The sequence below is a fragment of the Alligator mississippiensis genome, chromosome 3 (assembly GCF_030867095.1).
Source record: "Alligator mississippiensis isolate rAllMis1 chromosome 3, rAllMis1, whole genome shotgun sequence".
Lineage (NCBI taxonomy): Eukaryota > Metazoa > Chordata > Crocodylia > Alligatoridae > Alligator > Alligator mississippiensis.
Window position 1 is genome coordinate 31,655,050 of NC_081826.1, and position 20,765 is coordinate 31,675,814.

The following is a 20,765-nucleotide window of genomic DNA, read 5'->3' on the forward strand; positions in this document are numbered from 1 at the left end:
CAGCTCTGCCCCGGCCCCATGCTGTCACCACCATTCAGCCCTGACCCATGATCCCAGCCTTGCTTGCCTATCGTATTCTCCGCCTGCAGCCCTATCCTACATAGGGAGTTTTAGCAAGTTGTGGTGCAAGGGCAAGTTGTGGTGCAAGGGAAAGGTGCAGATCCCTTTTGTTACCTGTGGGCCCAAATAATTGCCCACCCCTGGTCTGACCCTTAAAGGTTTACAATCCTCACACCTTCCACCAGCCTCATTTACAGGTTAGAGCATATGGAGCAGTAGTCGGTGAACTAAGCACACTAGAGACCATCAAGGAAACAAAATAGGGGCCTTGTCTCAGGTTCACTTGCAACAGTTGCCAACATCATGGGGATATAGTGACCTATTAAAGTTAGGAGTTGATAATCCTTCTGTGAAAGGGGACAATTTTGCAATGTTTAGGCACTTAAAACATGCTAAACTGCTTGAAGATGGGGCTGCTTGTGTTAAATTGAAGGTGTGATGCTAAACCTAAGGAATGTTTAACAGTTTAGTTCTGTACTATGACCAGGGTCACATTAACACCATTAGATCCTCTTGGCCCAAGAACTGAAATTAATCCGCAGTTTATCATCTCTGTATTTTGGCAAGTACCCTTGAAAAAAAATCCACCTTTCTAATAGAAATTTTGCAGACAGTAAGCTTTATTTTTTGGTTTACCAGGTTGACCTGTGAAACATTTCACTCTCCTAAAATTTAATGAAAGAATCTGAAGAGTGTGGGTGTTGAAAATGTGTATGGTGAATTGGCAAAAGTTGACACAAATAATTTTCAAATGTTTTCCTCCTATATTTTCCCAGCAAAAATCCTTGGGAAATGTGAAAGAGGCTTATGAATTTAAATGAGGAAACCCAGACATTTCAACTTGAAATGTCTCTCCTGGAGTACAGCAGTAGCTCTGCTCTGTAATAACTAGGGGCTGTGATATTAGGTCTTGACACAGTATGATAAAATTTGCAGCCCCCTGTAGAGGCAAATGGAGGGTATTACCTTATTAAATCTTGAAAGACTTGAGAAAAATAGGAGAACTAAATCATGATCCTTTTCTTTTCTACAACACAGCCATTCATTTGATATAGCAGCTAATAATTTAAAAAATAACCTTAGGATAAATAATGAAAAAAGTTTCTAAACTGTAAAAAATATATATATCACAATCTGAGTGGCTGACCACAGGCTTGCAGTAATGCCGGTTGTGGTGAGCCTCTCAAGCAGTAGCATGACAAGGGTGGAGTGAGCAAGGGCACCCTGGGACTCAGTTCAGAGAGGCTGCTGTGTGTGTGGGGCTGCAGTAGATTCTCTGCCATTCAGCATCCACCACACCCTCTCCGCCCCCATTCCCCTTACACACACCCACACACTCTGGCATCTCTACCCAGGGCACCAAAACATCAAAATTGCTAGTTATGACTCTGCTTGGGATCTCTGATTTTTTTTTTAAGTCTCCATGGTTAGAGTTGGATGTCAGGGTAAAGAACCCACTGGCCAAGTTCGCAGACAACACCAAGTTATGGGTGAACACGGTCATACTTCAAGATAGCCTGCAGATACACGTGGACCTAGACAGGCTGGCAAGTTGGGCGGATCAGAACCAAATGAAGTTCAACATTGAGAAGTGTAAAGTGCTCCATCTGGGGACAAAAAATCCCCAACATACAGGCTTGGTGATGCCAATTTGACTATCACCACAATTGAAAGGGACCTAGGGGTAATAATAGATCATAGTATGAACATAAGCCATCAGTGCAATGCTGTAGCCAGCAAGGCAAACAATACCCTGGCATGCATCAAATGATGTGTCTGAAGTAAAACCAAGTGATTCTTCCATTTCACTCGGCATTGGTGAGACCGCAGCTGGAGTACTGAGCCCAGGTTCTGGGCACTGCACTTCAGCAAGGACATGGAAAAGCTTGGGAGAGTCCAGAAAAGAGCCACCCGTATGATCAGAGACTTGCAAGGCAAGCCATACAAGGAAAGGTTGAGGGGCTTGGGCCTCTTCAGCCTAAAAAAGAGAAGGCTGAGAGGGGACTTGGTAGCAGCTTACCACTACATCAAGAGAATACATTAAGGGCTTGGCAAACAACTGTTCACCAGGGCACCAGTGGGGAAAACCAGGAGTAATGGCCACACACTCCTGGAAGGGCATTTCAGGCTTAACTCTAGGAAAAACTTCTTCACAGCTAGGGTGTCCAGACTGTGGAATAAACTCCCTGCAGAGGTGATGCAGTCACCTACCCTGGAGATCTTCAAGAAGAGACTGGACAGTCACCTTGCTGGGATTACCTGACCCCATTTGTCTTTCCTGCCTAGTATAGGGGGCTGGACCTGAAGATCTTGGGAGGTCCCTTCCAGCCCCTTACAATCTATGAATCAGTCTATGAGTTATATGGTTATTAGAGAAGCTTAGCTTACTTTTTGTGGTAAATTCCTAATAGTTGTGTGGAAATACTACAAAATGTGACCCAAATGTAGCCTAATGATTCCAAAATCAGTAGACAAAGAATAAGACCCTGAAGGATCTATACTATCTTAATTTTGTAGCAGAAAGCCCCCTTTTCCTCTTGCCTGCATTTGGTCTCCCCTCTTAGGATATGTTTCTCTTTTTCTACCTTTTCTTCCTTCCTCTCTCTTTCACTTTAAGATAAGGAATTGTGTTTTAAAATTTGTATGTGTGCATTTTGTATCTCCCCTTGTAGTTTGGTATTTTTATCTATTTGTGTGCCATGGCATTTGTAGCCTATATTTTATACTCCTCACCTTTCAACTTTCAACTAAATGTGTTTTAGTAAGTTATACATTGTAACAATGTTAATCAAACTGTCCTTCTCTGTATCAGGCTAGCCCCTGAAAGAGGAGTGAATCAGTGATTGAATGTGTAACAAGGTAGCAAGCAGAAATTAACACCTGGAAGCTGCAGATCAACGAAGGGAAGAACTCAACAGAAGACAATGTAACAACCGGGAAATCTCTAAACCTCACTGATCAAGGGCTAGAAGCCCTGGCCTGAGTTAATCAATGCTGGGGACCAACTTTTGGGCTGAATATCTCCAGATCAACTGCTCCCAGAGCCCTATTCAAAATTCATCAACAGACTCCCAAACCTGCACATACATGCAGATGACCCCTGGGGCTGACAGATGCCATCCAGTAGCCACCGAGGGGGGAAGTCCCACGAGGGCCAATGACCCCTGGATTGGGCAAACCTGAAAACTGGGGAGTCACCAAAGTCTGCCAAGGACCGATAAAAGGCAGTGAAAAGTGACCCTCAGTTGCGCCCTCTTGATCTCCAGCTCGACCAGACCTGTCCAGCCAGAAGGACCAGCTGGCGACCCCCTTCTGGAAGATAACACCACACTGAAAGAAGCCTCAATGACAGACTCCAGCGCTTGTAGGATAGGTATACCTGACTCTGTAGCCTGCTACTGTGTGTGTATGTGTGTGCATGTGTGCGTGTGTGGGGACCAGCTCCAAGGCTTATGATTACAGTGTTTCAATCCGCCTAATAAACTAGAATTTTAAGGATCCTGAGTTGGACATTTGTAGCCAACATTATTTGGTGGAGAACGCAGGCATTATTCTAGGATTGGTAATTGGGGAGACTGTGTCTCCAGATAGAACCCACGTCCATGGAGGTGGGTGGGCAATAGTCACCCAAGGGGGTGGATTAGGATTTAGACTCACCCAAGGGGGTGGGCAGACTCAAGGAGGGTCTGGATTTAGAAGTCACCCAAGGGGGTGGACTAGGATTTAGACTCACCAAGGGAGTGGGCAGACTCAAGGAGGGTCTGGATTTAGTTGTCACCCAAGGGGGTGGGCATATCCCAAGGAAGGGATTTGGTTGTAGAACTGCAGGGGCAGGGGCAGAGTTGGTTGGGAGCGCAAGGGCTCAAGGGAGCTGACAGGCTTGAGGCATGTTGAGGAAAATGTCTTTGTTCAGGAAAAAAACCCCTAAGGTTGGAGCAGGAGGCCAAGAAGATAAGTGGGTATGGAGGGAGGAAATTTCCCCTCTCCATAGGGAGATTCTGAAGGGTGGACCCAGCCCATGGAGGGAAGATGTGTGCACCCCAGACTTTTCCATAGGGGACATTGAATCCCAATTTGAAAGATTTTGCCTTTGTGAAACACCCTTGGTTCAAAGGCAACACAGTGCCTTGGTCTGGCTGCTATGGCATGCTGTAAAAACAGCAGTTGAGGAAAAAGCTCAGCGAGCCTCTGAAATTGAGGAAAAGGAGGAGCTAATCCAAATACTAAAAGATAGATGTATTCAATTGGAAACCAGTAATCAGACCCTAAAGGGGTTGTCTCGGAACTTGGAAAATGAAAATGAGCAATTGAGAAAAATAAATCAAGACAATGCCCAACAGTTGGAATTATTGGACCAAGAAAAGGCTAGCCAAAAAGCCTTGCAAAAATTGGTAAAAACAATGGCTAAAGACCAAGCTGAGAAGGGGGCCAAGGTCAACCATGGCCCCTGTCTAAATACCATTAACCGTTTAAAAAAGGAACTCCAGGAGTGCAGCCTGCAAGTAGCAGCTGTCATCTGGGGAGACTAAGCCAGGGATCCAGACATCCCCTTCAATCCAGGAGAGATTTGGGGTGGGGAGATGTGGGGAGATCCAGAGGATGTAGGGGAGCCCTCTTCTGAAGACCCTAGGTCAGATCAGGGAAGGACCCTGGTGCCTGAGGTGAGCGCAATCACGCGGACCTCAGTCACTCAGGATGCTCAGGGAAAACCCACAGAAACCACACAGGTAACAGTCCCCCTCAGCGGAGCTGATCTAGCAGCCCTGGGCAAGACCCTGGGATCTGCTAACATTAGGAATTTGGGACAGTGGTTGCAGAAATCCCTGAATGTAGTGGAGTGTGAAACCCTGAGTGTCTGGGAATGGCACCGCCTACTAAGGGCTTGCGTCACCCCAGAGATTCAGGCAGCTATGGATCAGGAGGACAGCTTTGGGGGAGACAATATTCTCCAGAGCATAGTGGGTTTGGGGATCAGTTTGGGGAGAAAGACATTTAAGGGTCAGTTTGGGGCTAGCCACCAGACACCTGGGGAACCTGTTAGGGACTATGTGATCCAGTGTGTTGTGTTGGGATTGCTGTCAGGGATGGTTCTGCCCCTAGACAAGGAGAACAAACGGACATCGGACATAAGAAGTATAGATTACCCTCCTGGGTTTTGGAAGGAGGTACAGGAGGGGATGCATCAGCCCATAATTGGACTGATGGGGCCGCTCCGAGAGACTGGGAGATATGTGCTGGGAGAAGTCCTCGCCCGGGCTCAGGATGCAGAGAAGTTAATTGGATGTCAAGGGGGGGCAATTGCAGCCACCCAGTTCAAAGAAAAGCTTAATGACACACCAAATTATATGGTTACCTATTCTATTGAAAGTGCATACCCCAAAACTGATACGGGGGTTGGGGGTCCAAATTATTGCCCCAGCCCACACTGGGTTAACCCCAGGGTATCAAAGGAAAGAGAGGGAAAATGGGATTCGGTCAGCAGTGTGGAAGTTTTTAATGCGGCATGGGGAACCGAAAGGGAGATGGCATAGAAAGCCTCTAGCCGAGCTGCTTATCAGAATGGCAGAGCTGACTAGGGAGGGAGCAGCACCTCCCCTTTCTAACAGGGTAGCAGCCTCAGCCCCAGCCCCGGTCTCCGAGGAGCACTGACGGAGCCCCTGTAATGGGACCCTGGAGCAAAGCCCTGGCTCATGGGAGAAATTGGGGACCCTCATTTGGGATCCAGGAGGGAGACCCCAAATACCTGTTACGGTGGGAACTCAAGGGCATAGCAGCGCACTCCTGAACACCGGAGCTGCACTAAATGTATTTGGGAGGAAATGGGACCTGAATCAGGAAAATGGGTACATGTGTCCCAACTGAAACTGTTTAAGGGGACAGAATAACCCTGAATCTAGCCTTGTTAATAGGATTCCTTGTGTCATGAGCAGAGCATCCCAGTGACCCAGCTTGGAAAAAAAAAAAAAAAGGTGAGCCACCAACCACCTGACCCTCGAGGAACAGGGCAACCAATCTCTTAATCCTGCCGGCCACCCTTCTTGGTGCTCTGAGCCGTTGGAAAATACACATCGGACGGGCTGATCAGTGCCCACCTCGATGTTGAGGCAGGAAAAGGCCAAAAAAAATCTGCAACTTAGAATGGCCACCCTCCTGTAGGTAACTGCTCCACTTTTTCAGTATAAAAGAAAAGCACCCAAAGAATGGAAAATGCTGTGTGCACTGCCACTGCACATGTCAGCATTGCACTTTGTAAATACGAATAATCAGCCACTGCAAGGAGTTTTCCTTGGCAGGTTTGTGTGTGTTTGTTTTCTTGCAGAAACCACAGTGTAGTCAAAGGTGACCGACAAACCATGAGGCCTCACTACCATCAGCAGCATCTTCCTCATCACAGCCATGGCAAAAATTGTCTTGTCTGTTTGTGGTGTCTTGTTATATGTTTTGTGTTTGTTTGTTTGGTTTGTTTTAAGTTGTCAATTTAAATACATATGATATCATAAAAATATAATAAGAGTAATTGGTAATACCTCCTCTAAAAATTGAACCTGTCTGTGGATCCCAGACCAGAACACTTCCGTCCGGTTGGACTGGAAAGTTGTTCTGACATTTGAAACAAGGGCAGAATTCTCAAAAGGTTTTATATTCCACTTGGTTAGCAAAAGAATATTTATTAAGGATCATGTGTACTTTGGTTTTTTGGGGGGTTTTGTTTTGTTTTTGTTTTTGTTTTTTCTCTGTACTTCTCTTAAGGATTTAAATGCTATTTAGAATATCAGTATAACAAGATGTGTGTAAAAAAAACTACATTCAGTCATATTTTAATAAGCAAAGAGATAACTATACCATTGTAAATGTTCAAATCAACCTTGTTATATTATTTTCTCTCTCCCCCCAAGGCTTTTCTCTTTCAATATCTTTTAACTGCCTAAGTTTTGTTTTAACTTCAAACCAGCTGAAGATGACACACCTCCTGTCTATATAGCTGAACAATGGTGTTCAAACAGTATAGTGACATCACCCTTGTGTAAGGCCAATGTCAAGGGGGGGAATAATGTAGCAGAAAGCCCCCTTTTCCTCTTGCCTGCATTTGCTTTCCCCTCTTTGGATATGTTTCTCTTTTTCTACCTTTTCTTCCTTCCTCCCTCTCTCTTTCACTTTAAGATAAGGAATTGTGTTTTAAAATTTGTATGTTTGCATTTTGTATCTCCCCTTGTAGTTTGGTATTTTTATCTATTTGTGTGCCATGGCATTTGTAGCTTATATTTTATACTCCTCACCTTTCAACTTTCAACTAAATGTGTTTTAGTAAGTTATACATTGTAACAATGTTGTTGTCCCCAAAGGACAGCGGGTACGTGCCCGGTGCGCTTCTGCCAATAAACACACAGGGGTGGAGGATCCAACTTAAACTTTATTTCTGCGCAGAAAGCGGTGCTTGGCAATCGTTCGCAAAGCAAGCACCCCCACCCAAGTGGGCATCAGCCTTATATAGCTACGTGACAGGTTGAACTTGCTGATGTGGTAAATTGTGCAGCAAGCCCAGCAAGTAACTCCCCTTCCAACCCCCTCTAGGGACCTTGCCGATATAGCCTTTCCTTCTAGCAAGGCCAGCAATTAAACAACTAGGCAACAAGCGATCTCCCCCAGCCTAAACAACCTACTCTATGCCCTTGGTTAGATAAAATACTTTTTCAAAACATACAAAGCTGTTCCCAAAGTATAAAAAAAATAAAAGTTTCAAGGGTACTCATCAATGTTAACAAGGGCAGGAATCAAACTGTCCTTCTCTGTATCAGGCTGGCCTCTGAAACAGCTAGTGAATCAGTGATTGAATGTGTAACAAGGTAGCACACAGCAATTAACAACTGGAAAGCTGCAGATCAGCCAACGGAAGAGCTCAACAGAAGACAATGAAACAACTGGGAAATCTCTAAACGTCACTGATCAAGGGCTAGAAGCCCTGGCCTGAGTTAATCAACGCTGGGGACCAACTTTTGGTCTGAATATCTCCAGATCAACTGCTCCCAGAGCCCTATTCAAAATTCATCAACAGACTCCCAAACCTGCACATACATGCAGACGACCCCTGGGACTGACAGATGCCATCCAGTAGCCACCGAGTGGGGGGAAGTCCCACGAGGGTCAATGACCCCTGGATTGGGCAAACCTGAAAACTGGGGAGTCACCAAAGTCTGCCAAGGACAGATAAAAGGCAGTGAAAAGTGACCCTCAGTGGCGCCCTCTTGATCTCCAACTCGACCAGACCTGTCCAGCCAGAAGGACCAGCTGGCGACCCCCTTCTGGAAGATAACACCACACTGAAAGAAGCCTCAACGACAGACTCCAGCGCTTGTAGGATAGGTATACCTGACTCTGTAGCCTGCTACTGTGTGTGTGTGTGTATGTGTGTGCATGTGTGCATGTGTGTGTGGGGACCAGCCCCAAGGTTTATGATTACAGTGTTTCAATCCGCCTAATAAACTAGAATTTTAAGGATCCCGAGTTGGACATTTGTAGCCAACAATTTCAGAATCGTTAAGCAAAATTCATGCTTTGGGAGGTGGTAGTGGAAGTGGTGTGGGGAGGGGGGCACTTGAATCTTGAATGCCTTGGGTCTTTGGGCTGGCTGTATTAGGACTGGGATTCACAAACTCATGCGTTCTTGTCCTCTCATACTAACTCACGCTGGGTCTTGAGTTTGTCATTTAACCTGTGTCAGTGATGTGCCGTCTGTATTTTAGCAAGGGTCATATGCAGCAAAATGCCTCATAGCACTAATTTCATATTTTTCAGATACTTCAGGCACAGCTTCAGCTTCCAGCTTCACAAAGGTAACTTGCAGTTCCATGTCACAGGGCACATCTAAACTTGCTATTAATGTGATTGAATACACTCTGGCTCAGTTCACACCAGAGTTCATTGCTCTTGATGCAGCACGTTGGACCCCCTGCTGGCAGGGGCCCAAGGAATCGGCAGGCAGGCCAGTAGGCAGCACCTGCACTGACTGCCCTTGTGCCCCAGCCAGCTCCATCAGCATCTACACGTGCATTGCAACGCACTAAATACCACCACCACAGGATAGTACTTGTGTTTACAAGTACTAACCTACAGTGGCATTTATTAGTTTACTTTGGCCTAATAGGGCTGCACATGTAGATGCTAAGACTTTACTGTGGCACTAATTAGGCAACTCTGCAGTAAACATCTCATGTAGATGTGGCCACAGGGGTAGAGATGTTCTTTGAGAGAACAAAAGTAACTGGGGCCATTGGATTAATTTATTTTCCAATTTAAACAAAGTGACTTTCTAAGTCTATGTCCAACATAAGAATCTTTGAAAACCAGACTTCTAGAAACCTGCCGTTTGCTGGAAAGGTTGACATTTTCAATCTTGAAAAAATATGCTGAGTATATTGATTATGCACTGAAGAGTTCAACAGGGTAATATGGCAAGAAGGATGATGATGATAAAGTTTTCTGGGGATTATATCCTTCTGGGAGATATTTTGTAAATGCTTGCAATTAAAAGCAATCAAAGTCACTTCAAATGTAGAATGATCTGCATTTTAGAGGTACTGCTTTGTATTTGTGGGATCTTTGGTAAATCATAGAATCATAAAGAAGTAGGGCTTGAAAGGACCTCCATAGATCATCTAGTCCAACCCCCTCCCTGAAGCAGAATAACTCCTATCCAAACCATCCTATATAAATCCATAATCTAACTTGCTCAGCCATAATCATAATGAGGACATGCTCAGCTGGGATGGGCTTCACCTGTCCCCCAAAGGTAAGCGTATGTTTTCTTCTAGGTTGGCAGATCTCCTCTGGCGGGCTTTAAACTAGGCTTGTCAGGGGGAGGGGAAGATGAGGGCGGGGGAAGCTGTGGACCACCAAACCATGTGGCACCCACAAGGACAGCCCAGCCTGAAGAAAGAGAGCACTGGGAACCTGAAAGCCATGGGGAGGCCAGCACTACGGCACAGGTAAGAAACGAGAAGGTAAGAAACAATGGGCCCCTTGGGACTTGGAGCGGGGGAGCAGCAAAGGCACCAGTCGAAGGGCTCAAGTGCCTATATACTAATGCTAGGAGCATGGGAAACAAGCAGGATGAACTAGCGCTCCTGCTTGCACTAAACACCTATGAGTTAGTGGGGCTAATGGAAACCTGGTGGGATTCATCCCACGACTGGGCGGTACATATTGAGGGTTATAGATTGTACAGAAAGGACAGGTCAGGGAAGAAAGGGGGAGGGGTTGCGCTCTATGTCAGTGAGCAATATACATCAACCCTCATCAAGACAGAATCCAAGGATGAGTAAGTAGAAGGATTGTGGGTTAGGCTACATGGGGGGCAAGGAGAAAGGGATTTGGTGGTAGGGGTCTGCTACAGACCCCCAAATCAAGGGGAAGAAAGAGATTCGGGGCTCCTGAGGCAACTCTTGGAGACCATAAAAGCTAAAGAGGCGGTAGTTATGGGGGACCTAAACTACCCAGACATCTGCTGGGAGTCACAGACAGCAAAGTCCCATCGCTCACGCAGGTTTCTAACCTGTGTACAGGACCTCCACCTGACACAGGAGGTACACGGTCCCACTAGGGGGAATGCCATACTGGATCTGGTATTGGCAACAGGGGGTGATATGGTAGGGGACCTCCAGATCGGTAGCCATCTGGGGGACAGTGATCACCTAATAATAGAATACACCATAGGACGTCAAGTGGGTAAGGTAACTAGTAGGTTGAAAGTGCTACACTTTAGGAAAGCTGATTTCAATGAACTCAGGGGATTAGTCAAGGACACACTGCAGAGTAGGAGATTTGAAGAAATGGAAGCCCAAGAAGGGTGGCTGTGCCTTAAGGAAACGATCCTTTGGGCACAAAGCAAGACGATCCCCGAGCGAGGCAAAAGAGGGAAAGGGGCCAGGAGGCTTCCCTGGCTGACCAGAGAAATCCAGGACAGCCTAAGGGCCAAAAGGGGAGCACATAAAAAGTGGAAACAGGGAGAGATCACCAAAGATGAATATACCTCCTCTGCTCGTGCTTGTAGGGAGGCAGTTAGGTGGGCCAAAGCTGCCATGGAGCTGAGGATGGCAACCCAAGTAAAGAACAACAAGAAATTGTTTTTTAGATATATAGGGAGTAAAAGGAAGGCCCAGGGAGGAATAGGACCCCTGCTAAATGGGCAGAAACAATTGGTGACAGACAGGGGGGACAAGGCTGAACTCCTCAACGAGTTCTTTGCCTCATTGTTCCTAAGTGAGGGGCACGACAAGTCTCTCACTGGGGTTGTAGAGAGGCAGCAGCAAGGCGCCAGACTTCCATGAGTAGACCCTGAGATGGTGCAGAGTCACTTGGAAGAACTGGATGCCTTTAAGTCGGCAGGCCCGAATGAACTCCATCCGAGGGTGCTGAAGGCACTGGCCAACATCATTGCAGAGCCACTGGCGGGAATATTTGAAAGCTCGTGGCGCACGGGCCAAGTCTGGGAGGACTGGAAAAGGGCCAACGTGGTCCCCATTTTCAAAAAGGGGAGGAAGGAGGACCCGGGCAACTATAGGCCAGTCAGTCTCACCTCCATCCTTGGCAAAGTCTTTGAAAAAATTATCAAGGCTCACATTTGTGAGAGCCCGGCAGGACAAATTATGCTGAGGGGAAATCAGCACGGGTTCGTGGCAGGCAGATCGTGCCTGACCAATCTAGTTTCTTTTTATGACCAGGTTATGAAACGCCTGAACACAGGAGGAGGGGTGGATGTCGTATACTTAGACTTCAGGAAGGCCTTCGATACGGTATCCCACCCCATACTGGTGAACAAGTTAAGAGGCTGTGACTTGGATGACTACACAGTCCGGTGGGTGGCGAATTGGCTGGAGGGTCGCACCCAGAAAGTCATGGTGGATGGGTCGGTTTCGACCTGGAAGGGTGTGGGCAGTGGGGTCCCGCAGGGCTCGGTCCTTGGACCGATACTCTTTAATGTCTTCATCAGTGACTTGGACGTGGGAGTGAAATGTACTCTGTCCAAGTTTGCAGATGACACAAAGCTATGGGGAGATGTGGACACGCCGGAGGGCAGGGAACAGCTGCAAGCAGACCTGGACAGGTTGGACAAGTGGGCAGAAAACAACAGGATGCAGTTCAACAAGGAGAAATGCAAAGTGCTGCACCTGGGGAGGAAAAATGTCCAGCACACCTACAGCCTAGGGAATGACCTGCTGGGTGGCATGGAAGTGGAAAGGGATCTTGGAGTCCTAGTGGACTCCAAGATGAACATGAGTCGCCAGTGTGACGAAGCCATCAAAAAAGCCAATGTAACTTTATCGTGCATCAGCAGATGCATGACGAATAGGTCCAGGGAGGTGATACTTCCCCTCTATCGGGCGCTGGCCAGACTGCAGTTGGAGTACTGTGTGCAATTCTGGGCGCCGCAATTCAAGAGGGATGCGGATAACCTGGAGAGGATCCAGAGAAGGGCCACTCGTATGGTTAAGGGCTTGCAGACCAAGCCCTACGAGGAGAGACTAGAGAAACTGGATCTTTTCAACCTCCGCAAGAGAAGGTTGAGAGGCAACCTTGTGGCTGTCTATAAATTCATCACCGGGGCACAGAAGGGAATTGGTGAGGATTTATTCACCAAGGCGCCCCCGGGGGTTACAAGAAATAATGGCCACAAGCTAGCAGAGAGCAGATTTAGATTGGACATTAGGAAGAACTTCTTCACAGTTCGAGTGGCCAGGGTCTGGAACGGGCTCCCAAGGGAGGTGGTGCTCTCCCCTACCCTGGGGGTCTTCAAGAGGAGGTTAGATGAGCATCTAGCTGGGGTCATCTAGACCCAGCACTCTTTCCTGCTTATGCAGGGGGTCGGACTCGATGATCTATTGAGGTCCCTTCCGACCCTAACATCTATGAATCTATGAATCTATGAAACTTCTTAGTAAAACTACTGTTAACACTGATACAACACAAGACATAGCACTAGGGGTACACCGATAAAAAATTTTGGGGCCGATACAAATAGCCAATTAATGACCAGCCAGCCATATCTGCCAATACTGATCCAATTGCCAATGTGCAGCCCAGCAGCTTGGAGAACAACATCTGGCTGATAAGTTTGTTGTGGGAAAGGGTGTGGGGGAGAGAAGGGGCATGGGAGGGCAGATCGAAGCCCCCATGGTAAAGGAGGGAGTGGAGCTGGGGCAGGCACTGCCCAGCTGGGTTGAAGCAAGGCATGGAATGGAGCTGTGGCTCATCTGGGGGACCCTGCGAGGGCAGGAAGGGGGTGTGGCTCCTGCCACTGCGCACACCCCTGGGGGAGTCATGGGAGACATGTGCCTCATCAGATCTGTGCATGCAACAAGGTTGGGCTGCCCACTGTGCGCTCAGGGCTGGGGCTGCTTCAGTCTTTTCCTGGCAGCCGTGCTTGGGCTGGTGGGGCAGGGCGGGGTGGGTGGCAGTGGTGCTGGGAGGAGGGGGCCAGAGCCACCCCAGAATTCACTGTATTCCCCACTCTCAGTACCACTGCTACCCACCCCAACCCACCCAGCCCAAGTGCAGCTTCTGGGAAGAGGCTGGAGCAGCCCCAGTGCCAACGGTACAGTGGCAGCCTGCCCTTGCTCCATGCACAGATCCAGGGGGGCACATGTCCCCCATGCCTCCCCTGGGGGATGTGCAGTGGCAGGAGCTGCCCATGGCTATCTTGCACCCTGCCCCAGCTGGGCAGTGCCTGCCCCAGCCTCAGCCCCTTTCTCTCCCTCACAGTGGAGGCCTCAATCTGCGCCCCACTGGCATCTCTTCTCTGCCTCCTACCCCTTCCCCCACAGAATTGATTTACCAGCTGGACACTGCTCTCCAATCTGCCAGGCTGCACTCCTGGCTGCCTGCATGCTGTGGCTGCGTGCGTGCACACGGCATTTATCAGTGACATTATTGGCAACATCAGCTAAAAAAAGCCATTTATCAATAATGTCATTTTTTTTACTTTTATCAGTGTTGATATGATATGTACTGATGTATTGGTGCGCCTCTATATAACAGCCTAACTTGCCACAGGTAAAGTAGGGGAACCATGCCAGCCAAAGTCCTGATTCTGTAAAAGGTTATTAATATATGCTCAAGAGATACCAGAAAGAATCACTACACCACCCACTACAGAGGAAGGCAAAACCACCCACAGTCCCTACCAATCTGACTGGGACAAGACCAATGCCCAGCAGCACTGTGGCTCCCTTGGTGGACATGTGGCTCCTGCTTACTATGACCCCTTGGGATGCCATTCCCTATTATTTCAGCTGCCATGCTGGGTTGTGCCCGCTGGACTGTGGGGGCCTTGGGGGAGGGAAGCAGGGTGGGAGCCAGAGCCCGCAGCCTGCATCTACCCCATGTATAAATCTGGGGGTGTGGGTCACCCTTGCCTCCTGGGAGTGTATGCAGTGGTGGGGAGCCAGCCCTCCCCCAACTCCTGCCTGAGCCAGCAGCAGGGTGGAGTGGGGGCAGGGGGCTGTGGACCTAGGTCCATAGCCCTGGCAGCTGGGGGCCCCCCTCTGGCAGGGTTGGGGAAGCAGGGGCTGTGGGTGGGGGGTGAGGGGCACCAGCAAGGCTGTGGGGTGGGGGGAAGTGAGAGGCACGAGCAGGGCCAGGGAGCTGTGGGTGGGGAGTGAGGGGCACCAGCAAGGCTGTGGGGTGGGGGGAAGTGAGAGGCATGGGCAGGGCCAGGGGGCTGTGGGTGGGGAGTGAGGGGCACCAGCAAGGTGGGGGGGGAGGAGGGCTGTGGGGGACCTTTAATTTTAATCATGGATTTGGGGGGGTTTATTCAAGAATTTGCAATTTTTATCTTGGAAAACCAGGATCCCTCCTGCCTACCTACAACGCCAGGCTAGCCTGCTGTGCCTTTCCCTTTTTAGTAACACAGGGGCCTTTGACACCCTGTTACACTGGCCATGAGGCTATATTCCTTCCTGACCTCAAATGCGGTGATTGGTCTAACCCTGAGAAGAGGGGCGAGATCCAGGAACATCCCTCCAAGTGGGAGCATTGGCACACCCCATTCAAAATCCCCAGCCTTGGCTACAACCAACAACCAATGCCTCTGAAGAAGATTTTAAAAAATCCTGACACATGAAGCAGAAAGTGGTGGTGGCAGGGACAGATGCAGAATTCTCTCACAGCCCCATGCAGCAACCAGCAAAGCCCAGGACCATGGGAAATACCCATAGTTGAACATAGGCATAGCTATGCTTATATCATCTGTAACCAGTGGCTGTCCAACCTCTTCTTGAACGCGTCCAATGATGGTAAGTCCACAGCTTCCCTAGGCAATCTATTCCACTGCCTCATTGTTCTAACGGTGAAGATAGCAAGTGGTCTCAAAAGAGGGCTGAGATCCATCAGCAGGTAAGGAATCAGCCTGCATGTCCTTTGTCTTGGTGTCAGTTTTTCAGGATGCCTCTTGGAAGCCCCTTGTTGTTCTGTCCAGCACATCAATGCTCCCAGTTTCTCCATTTCTACATTTGAAATGACATTGCTAATTCTTTTCTGCCTCACAGGAGTACTGTGAAGATTTGTGAGTTAATTTTGGTAAAATGCCATATATGTGCAAAATGCAGGAAGGAAGGTAAGATAAGCTAAATTCTGGGTTTCCAACCTGTGAGGTGCAGAGTGACCTCAGTTCCTAGTGAAATTCAAGAGGATTTGAGGGTGCTCAGAAGCTTGATGGATTGGCCCTGCCATTATTCTGTGGAGTCTCTGTCAGGCCTAGTTAACTCCAGAAGTTTATTGAACAAGATATTTACATTATTGCTTTTCGACTAGGCAGACTTGGGGATATGGAGCAGTGGGTGGTTAAGGATCTATTATTCTACTTTTCTTTAGAGTTAAAACCTAGGGTGTTTGCAGGATAAGAATGACTCGCTCAGCGTGAATGAATGGAGTTTATATATTTTATACTTGCAGTATTGTAAAGTTTTCTTTCTAATAGTCTCTCTAGTTAGATAATTTATGCTCTATGGCTACTTCACAGTAAATAATTTGAGCAAGTAGTGTCAAAAGAAAAATATGCCATCTGCATCAATTGATTATTTAGGCATACCAACGTGCTGTGACAAATATATTCCAACTTGGTCAAAAAAACAGTGTCCCAAAATTATTTAAAAAAAAGTCTTCTCACTCTTGCAATAAAGGAAAATATCACATGATATTTTAGTTGTGGGTGACATGAATATGGTTTGAGTAAGAAAGTAGCTACAATGAGTTTTTATACAATGACATCTGATTGAAAGGACCTCTGAGGTTCCATATAGTTAAGTTGATGGAAGCTGAACATGATGTTGTGTAAGGCTAGGGGCAGTAGTTACCACATAAACTAGTTTAAATAATCAGAAACTGGTTTAAACCTGTAACAGAACAGAAGCTAAGTGCACATAAGCCAGTTTCAAAATGTCCCAAACTGGTTTAAGATAAACCTGGTTGAATGTGATATCAGATGTAACTGATTTGGGTCAAACAAGTTTATGAAACTTCTGTCCCAGACCCCTTCCTGGTTTAAGTTGCATCAGAGTCCCACAGCATCCCAGCATGCTTTGCAGTCCTGGACTGGGCTGTGCTGTCTGCTTCAGAGAGCAGGGCTGGCCTCACCCCTCTGCTCCCTAGTTGGAGCAGTGAGTGCTGGCTCATTGGCTGGCTCACTGGCCTCCCCAGGCAAACCCTGATGGGGGTCTGAGGCCAGGGTGGGGATTTAAATGCACCTTTCCCTGAGTATGGAGCTGCCCTGTCCTGCTTGCTTGCTGCTGGCTGTGACTGTGGACTACAAATCTCAGAGGCATCTGGAAGGAGGAAGAGGAAGTGATGAGCAACCCTGAGAGTCCTGCTGCTGTGATTGTGGACTTCAAATCCCAGAGACGTCAGGGGCAGCAGAAAGAGGAAGCAAACAAACAGCCCATGCTGGCTACATGCCAGAGAGCCATGTTCTGGCGCCCCCTGGCTTCTGGTTTGAGCCCCTGCAGGCATGTGGCTGCATTTCCTGAATCAAAAGTGAGCGTCTGTTCATTTGCTTATTGGTTCAATCTTTGTATTTTAGGCTAACCTGAAAGGCCTTAATTCAGCCTCAGGCTTTTTGACTGTCCATACTTAGCCTAAAGGTCTAAAGCAGTGATTGTCAACCAGGGTGTCTTGACATCCTTTTAAAGAAGTTGTGAAGTGCCACACAATGTTAGCACTTCTAAGTATGCAAACACTTCTAAGTATGATTAACAAGATCAACCTAGAATTTTCAAAGAAGAATCTATAGCATCAAGAACATTCAGACATGCTGCAGTCTTCTTGACTTTTTTGCAACAGAAGAATTGCTCTATTATTTTTCTATAGTCAAAGAACAAGTGAGAACTAAGAGCTGGCATTTTCCAAGGGGTTCCTTGACTCTAACAAGGTGTACCAAGTCTAAAATGTTTGAGAACATTTGTTTGGAAGGCTAAAGTCACAAGTGGGGGGGGGGGGGGGAGGTTAGGCTCAGCATTAAAAAGGGTAACATTGGGGTGCTGTGCCACCTAGTGGATTTCAAGATTTAGAGGTTCTTCCCACAGTGCATGGAGGGATTTAGTTGCCTAAGAATGAACTTCAAAACACCCAGCACTCCAAGTGGGAAAGAAACCAAAGTTATCTTGGCAGAAATGCAAAAAAAAAAAGTATACCCTGTTAGAATCCAAACCTTCACTCTCTTAGGAGTGTGCCCTACCCAGTAAGCAAGCCTGTGTTCTTAGGCGGGTCTCTCTCCTGCTGTAGGTGTTTCACTTTTATTAGATCTTAATTGAATCCAAGATTATACCTGGCTCTGGCAACTCTCAGCTAACACCCTATCCATTGTGCTCTATAGCTGATCACGGTCTTTCAGCAAATGAATATGACAATGACCAGTGAGAGGAGCACAGTATGTGTTGATCTGTTTTTAACTTGTTGCTGATGTTGTCTTTGTGTTATGCCATTGTTTCTCATAAGGTGAGGGTAGGGCTAGTGGTCATGTATGTCTGCACCAAGCACACTCTTTGTGCTATGTAAATGATAAAATCGCTTAAAAGCTATTTGCTGACTACTTTACTGGGGAAACTATAACTTAATTTTATGGAACAATTCATTCAGCAGATGATTTTTTCTTGTATTTGGCAAGCTGCATGAATGATCATAAAAGTATATTGTATAAGAGAGTCTATTTGTAAATAGATTTAGGAACTAAATTGACAAGTTTTGCAAGGACATGCATTCAGAAAAAAATGCAAGACTAAGTTTAAACAGAATCTCCAGCAGTTTAAGGTGATCCCTCCCTATGTTTGCAGGAAGTACCTTATTTTTTCAGATTTCTTATTTTAGATATGGCAAGGGTTGTATTTGTACTGTTTTTCCATTGCAGTGGGGAAAAGAGCAAATAAAACATATCATTTAAAATTTGTTAGAAATGAAAGCTGGAAAGTAATTAGTTTGTTTGACACTTTATTAGAATAGCAACAAAAATCCTTGTCACAAAATAAGTAATTACTATAGCACACACAAAAGAGTGAAAAAAATGTTTCTTCTGAGTAAATATTGTTTCTCCTCACTTAAATGATTGCTCTAATCAGTAGCCCATTTCTCTGAATCAGGACTGAAGGAGTTCAGGTTCTTGTTCATAACTACATAGTAAGCTACATGCAGTAACAGAATGAAATCAAAACTGGTCTGTATAGAAGAAGAAATGGGAGGCCTTCTAAAGCATCGGTCTTTGAGTAATCCAAATGAGTATGTAGCTTCCCATGATCCAGCTCTTAGACCAAGGGAATCTAGTGTCCTCATCACCTGGCATTGTCTGATTCACCTTAGTTGGCTGCATCAGGATTACCTAGACCTAGTTAAAGACCATTTAAAAAACTCTATATTACGAAAAAACAGAGTAACATATCAATAAAGAAATTAAGCTTTTGAAGACATGACAGAGCAGGTAAAGATAATGTTGAAATGCCACCACAACTTGTAACAAATAACACACATACATAGTATAATTTATACCATACCTGGCAAATAAATAAGGACATACAGTATTGTTAAAAGACATTGCTTTGACTTCACATCTCTTTCCACTCTTGAAAGATTTGTTCCACAGCATAAAGGCTCAGACCATTTCTTCTCTATTTGTTTTATATTTATATGTATATTTAAAATCTGAACTTTTATGACACTTGTACAGAGCAAGGGGCCAATCTTAGCAGGTGTTGTGCACTAGGGGAGTCAAAAATGACTAATACTTCTCAGGATCAGTTCCTCACTATTTGGGTAAGAACCTGCATGACTGAAGCCAGTGGGAATTATACCATTGATTTTAATAGGAGCTTGCTCAGATCAGTCAGAATAAATTAGATTTTTTTTAACTCTGACCTGAAAGAGAAACTGCGCTAATGTTGTTTCGTACCTGATTGTGCCTGTATAGAGAGATCATTGTGCTCATAGGAACATAAACATTACCATAATGGGTCAGACCAAATGTTCATCTAACCCAGAAGCCTGCCTCCAAAAGTAGCAAGTAATGGATGTTTCAGAAAGCAGTGAGCTATCCCCTGCCTCTTCCAGGCACTGTGAGGAGGCTACATCTGTAACTGCTCAACCACAGAATTTGCGTTCTACAAAAGTCTGTCTGGTCTAAGAGCTTCACATTGGATACAGAGGGCTGTGCTAAAGTGTAGTCATCAGAGCCATATCTACAAAGGATCTTAGTATGTTTCAAATAATATTTTTCAAATATCAAACAAACAACTAAGAGTTTTATGTCAAAACCATTCATTGAAAATACAGGCAGATGTTGCTTTCATTTAAGACATTAGTTTCAAACTGAGTGTTATAAGCAGAAGCTCAATAATTAATGAAGCAATGGTATTTTAATGTGACTAAGTAGAAATTCCACTAAAATATATTCACTTAGTGTATTTTTAAACGATTGCATTGGATGGGCAGTCTCATTCCTAGAAATCCAAATCAATCAATAAATGGAGCCATACAGATTTCCAACTGTTGAGGACTTGGTCATTTAACTGAAATGTTGTTAAAGTGAACATGAGAAACAGAGATAAGGTATTTTTATTTTGGTGTCTGGTGTAATAACAAAAGACAATCTCTTTCCTCATTTTCATGAAGCACACCCTGAGAAAATCCTCACTTGGCAGTTCACCTTATTTTGAAAACTGCTTTTGTAAGGATGAAATCCTCAAATTCCATACTGAATAACTGAGATTTATATAGCTGTCCTATGACGTGGCTGGAAAAACCAAAACTATTCCTTGGGATAAGTCATGTATTTGCTTTGCTGATCACTGGAGAAGAATGGCCTTATGTCCTACTTAGAGAAATTGCGACAACTCCATCCCTGGCAATTTTCAAGAGCAGTTTGGACAGACACTTGGTGGAGGTGGTTTGGTCAGGGATGATTCTGCCTTGAGCAGGAGGTTGACCTTGTGAGTTGCCTTCCAGTCCTACTTTCCTATAATCCTATGTGCTTCATAGATAGATAGATTTCATTCATTGTACCTGGTCTCAAAATGCTTTCTAAAATGTTTACTTTGACTCTGTTTAACACCATACTAGAGAAAGCCTTGCATCTAACAAGACTTAAGGTCTTGTTGGAAATGCAATGAGACCATCAAGGTTTGAAGTGAATATGAATTTTAGGAGGTTATATATGCATTTGAATTCACACCTGT

General features: G+C 45.9%; 1 protein-coding gene and 1 long non-coding RNA gene across 2 annotated transcripts in view; both read left to right on the forward strand.

Moving 5' to 3' along the window:
- LOC109285184 (uncharacterized) overlaps window positions 1-3,564 on the forward strand; it is a 37,702-nt gene extending 34,138 nt beyond the window's left edge. The window contains exon 4 of the long non-coding RNA XR_009460640.1: window positions 2,873-3,564. This is a non-coding gene — a long non-coding RNA (uncharacterized LOC109285184). The remainder of the gene's footprint in view (window positions 1-2,872) is intronic.
- Window positions 3,565-4,640: 1,076 nt separating this feature from the next.
- On the forward strand, window positions 4,641-8,893 carry LOC132249241 (uncharacterized). Its single transcript, XM_059723808.1, has 2 exons — window positions 4,641-8,421; window positions 8,854-8,893. The coding sequence occupies exon 1, from the start codon at window positions 4,641-4,643 to the stop codon at window positions 5,589-5,591; it is 951 nt and encodes a 316-aa protein (XP_059579791.1). The 3' UTR covers window positions 5,592-8,421; window positions 8,854-8,893.
- Window positions 8,894-20,765: the final 11,872 nt, after the last annotated feature.

Coding starts and splice junctions, on each gene's coding strand:
- LOC132249241 (XM_059723808.1), top strand. CDS start 4,641: ATGTGGGGAGATCCAGAGGATGTAGGGGAGCCCTCTTCTGAAGACCCT.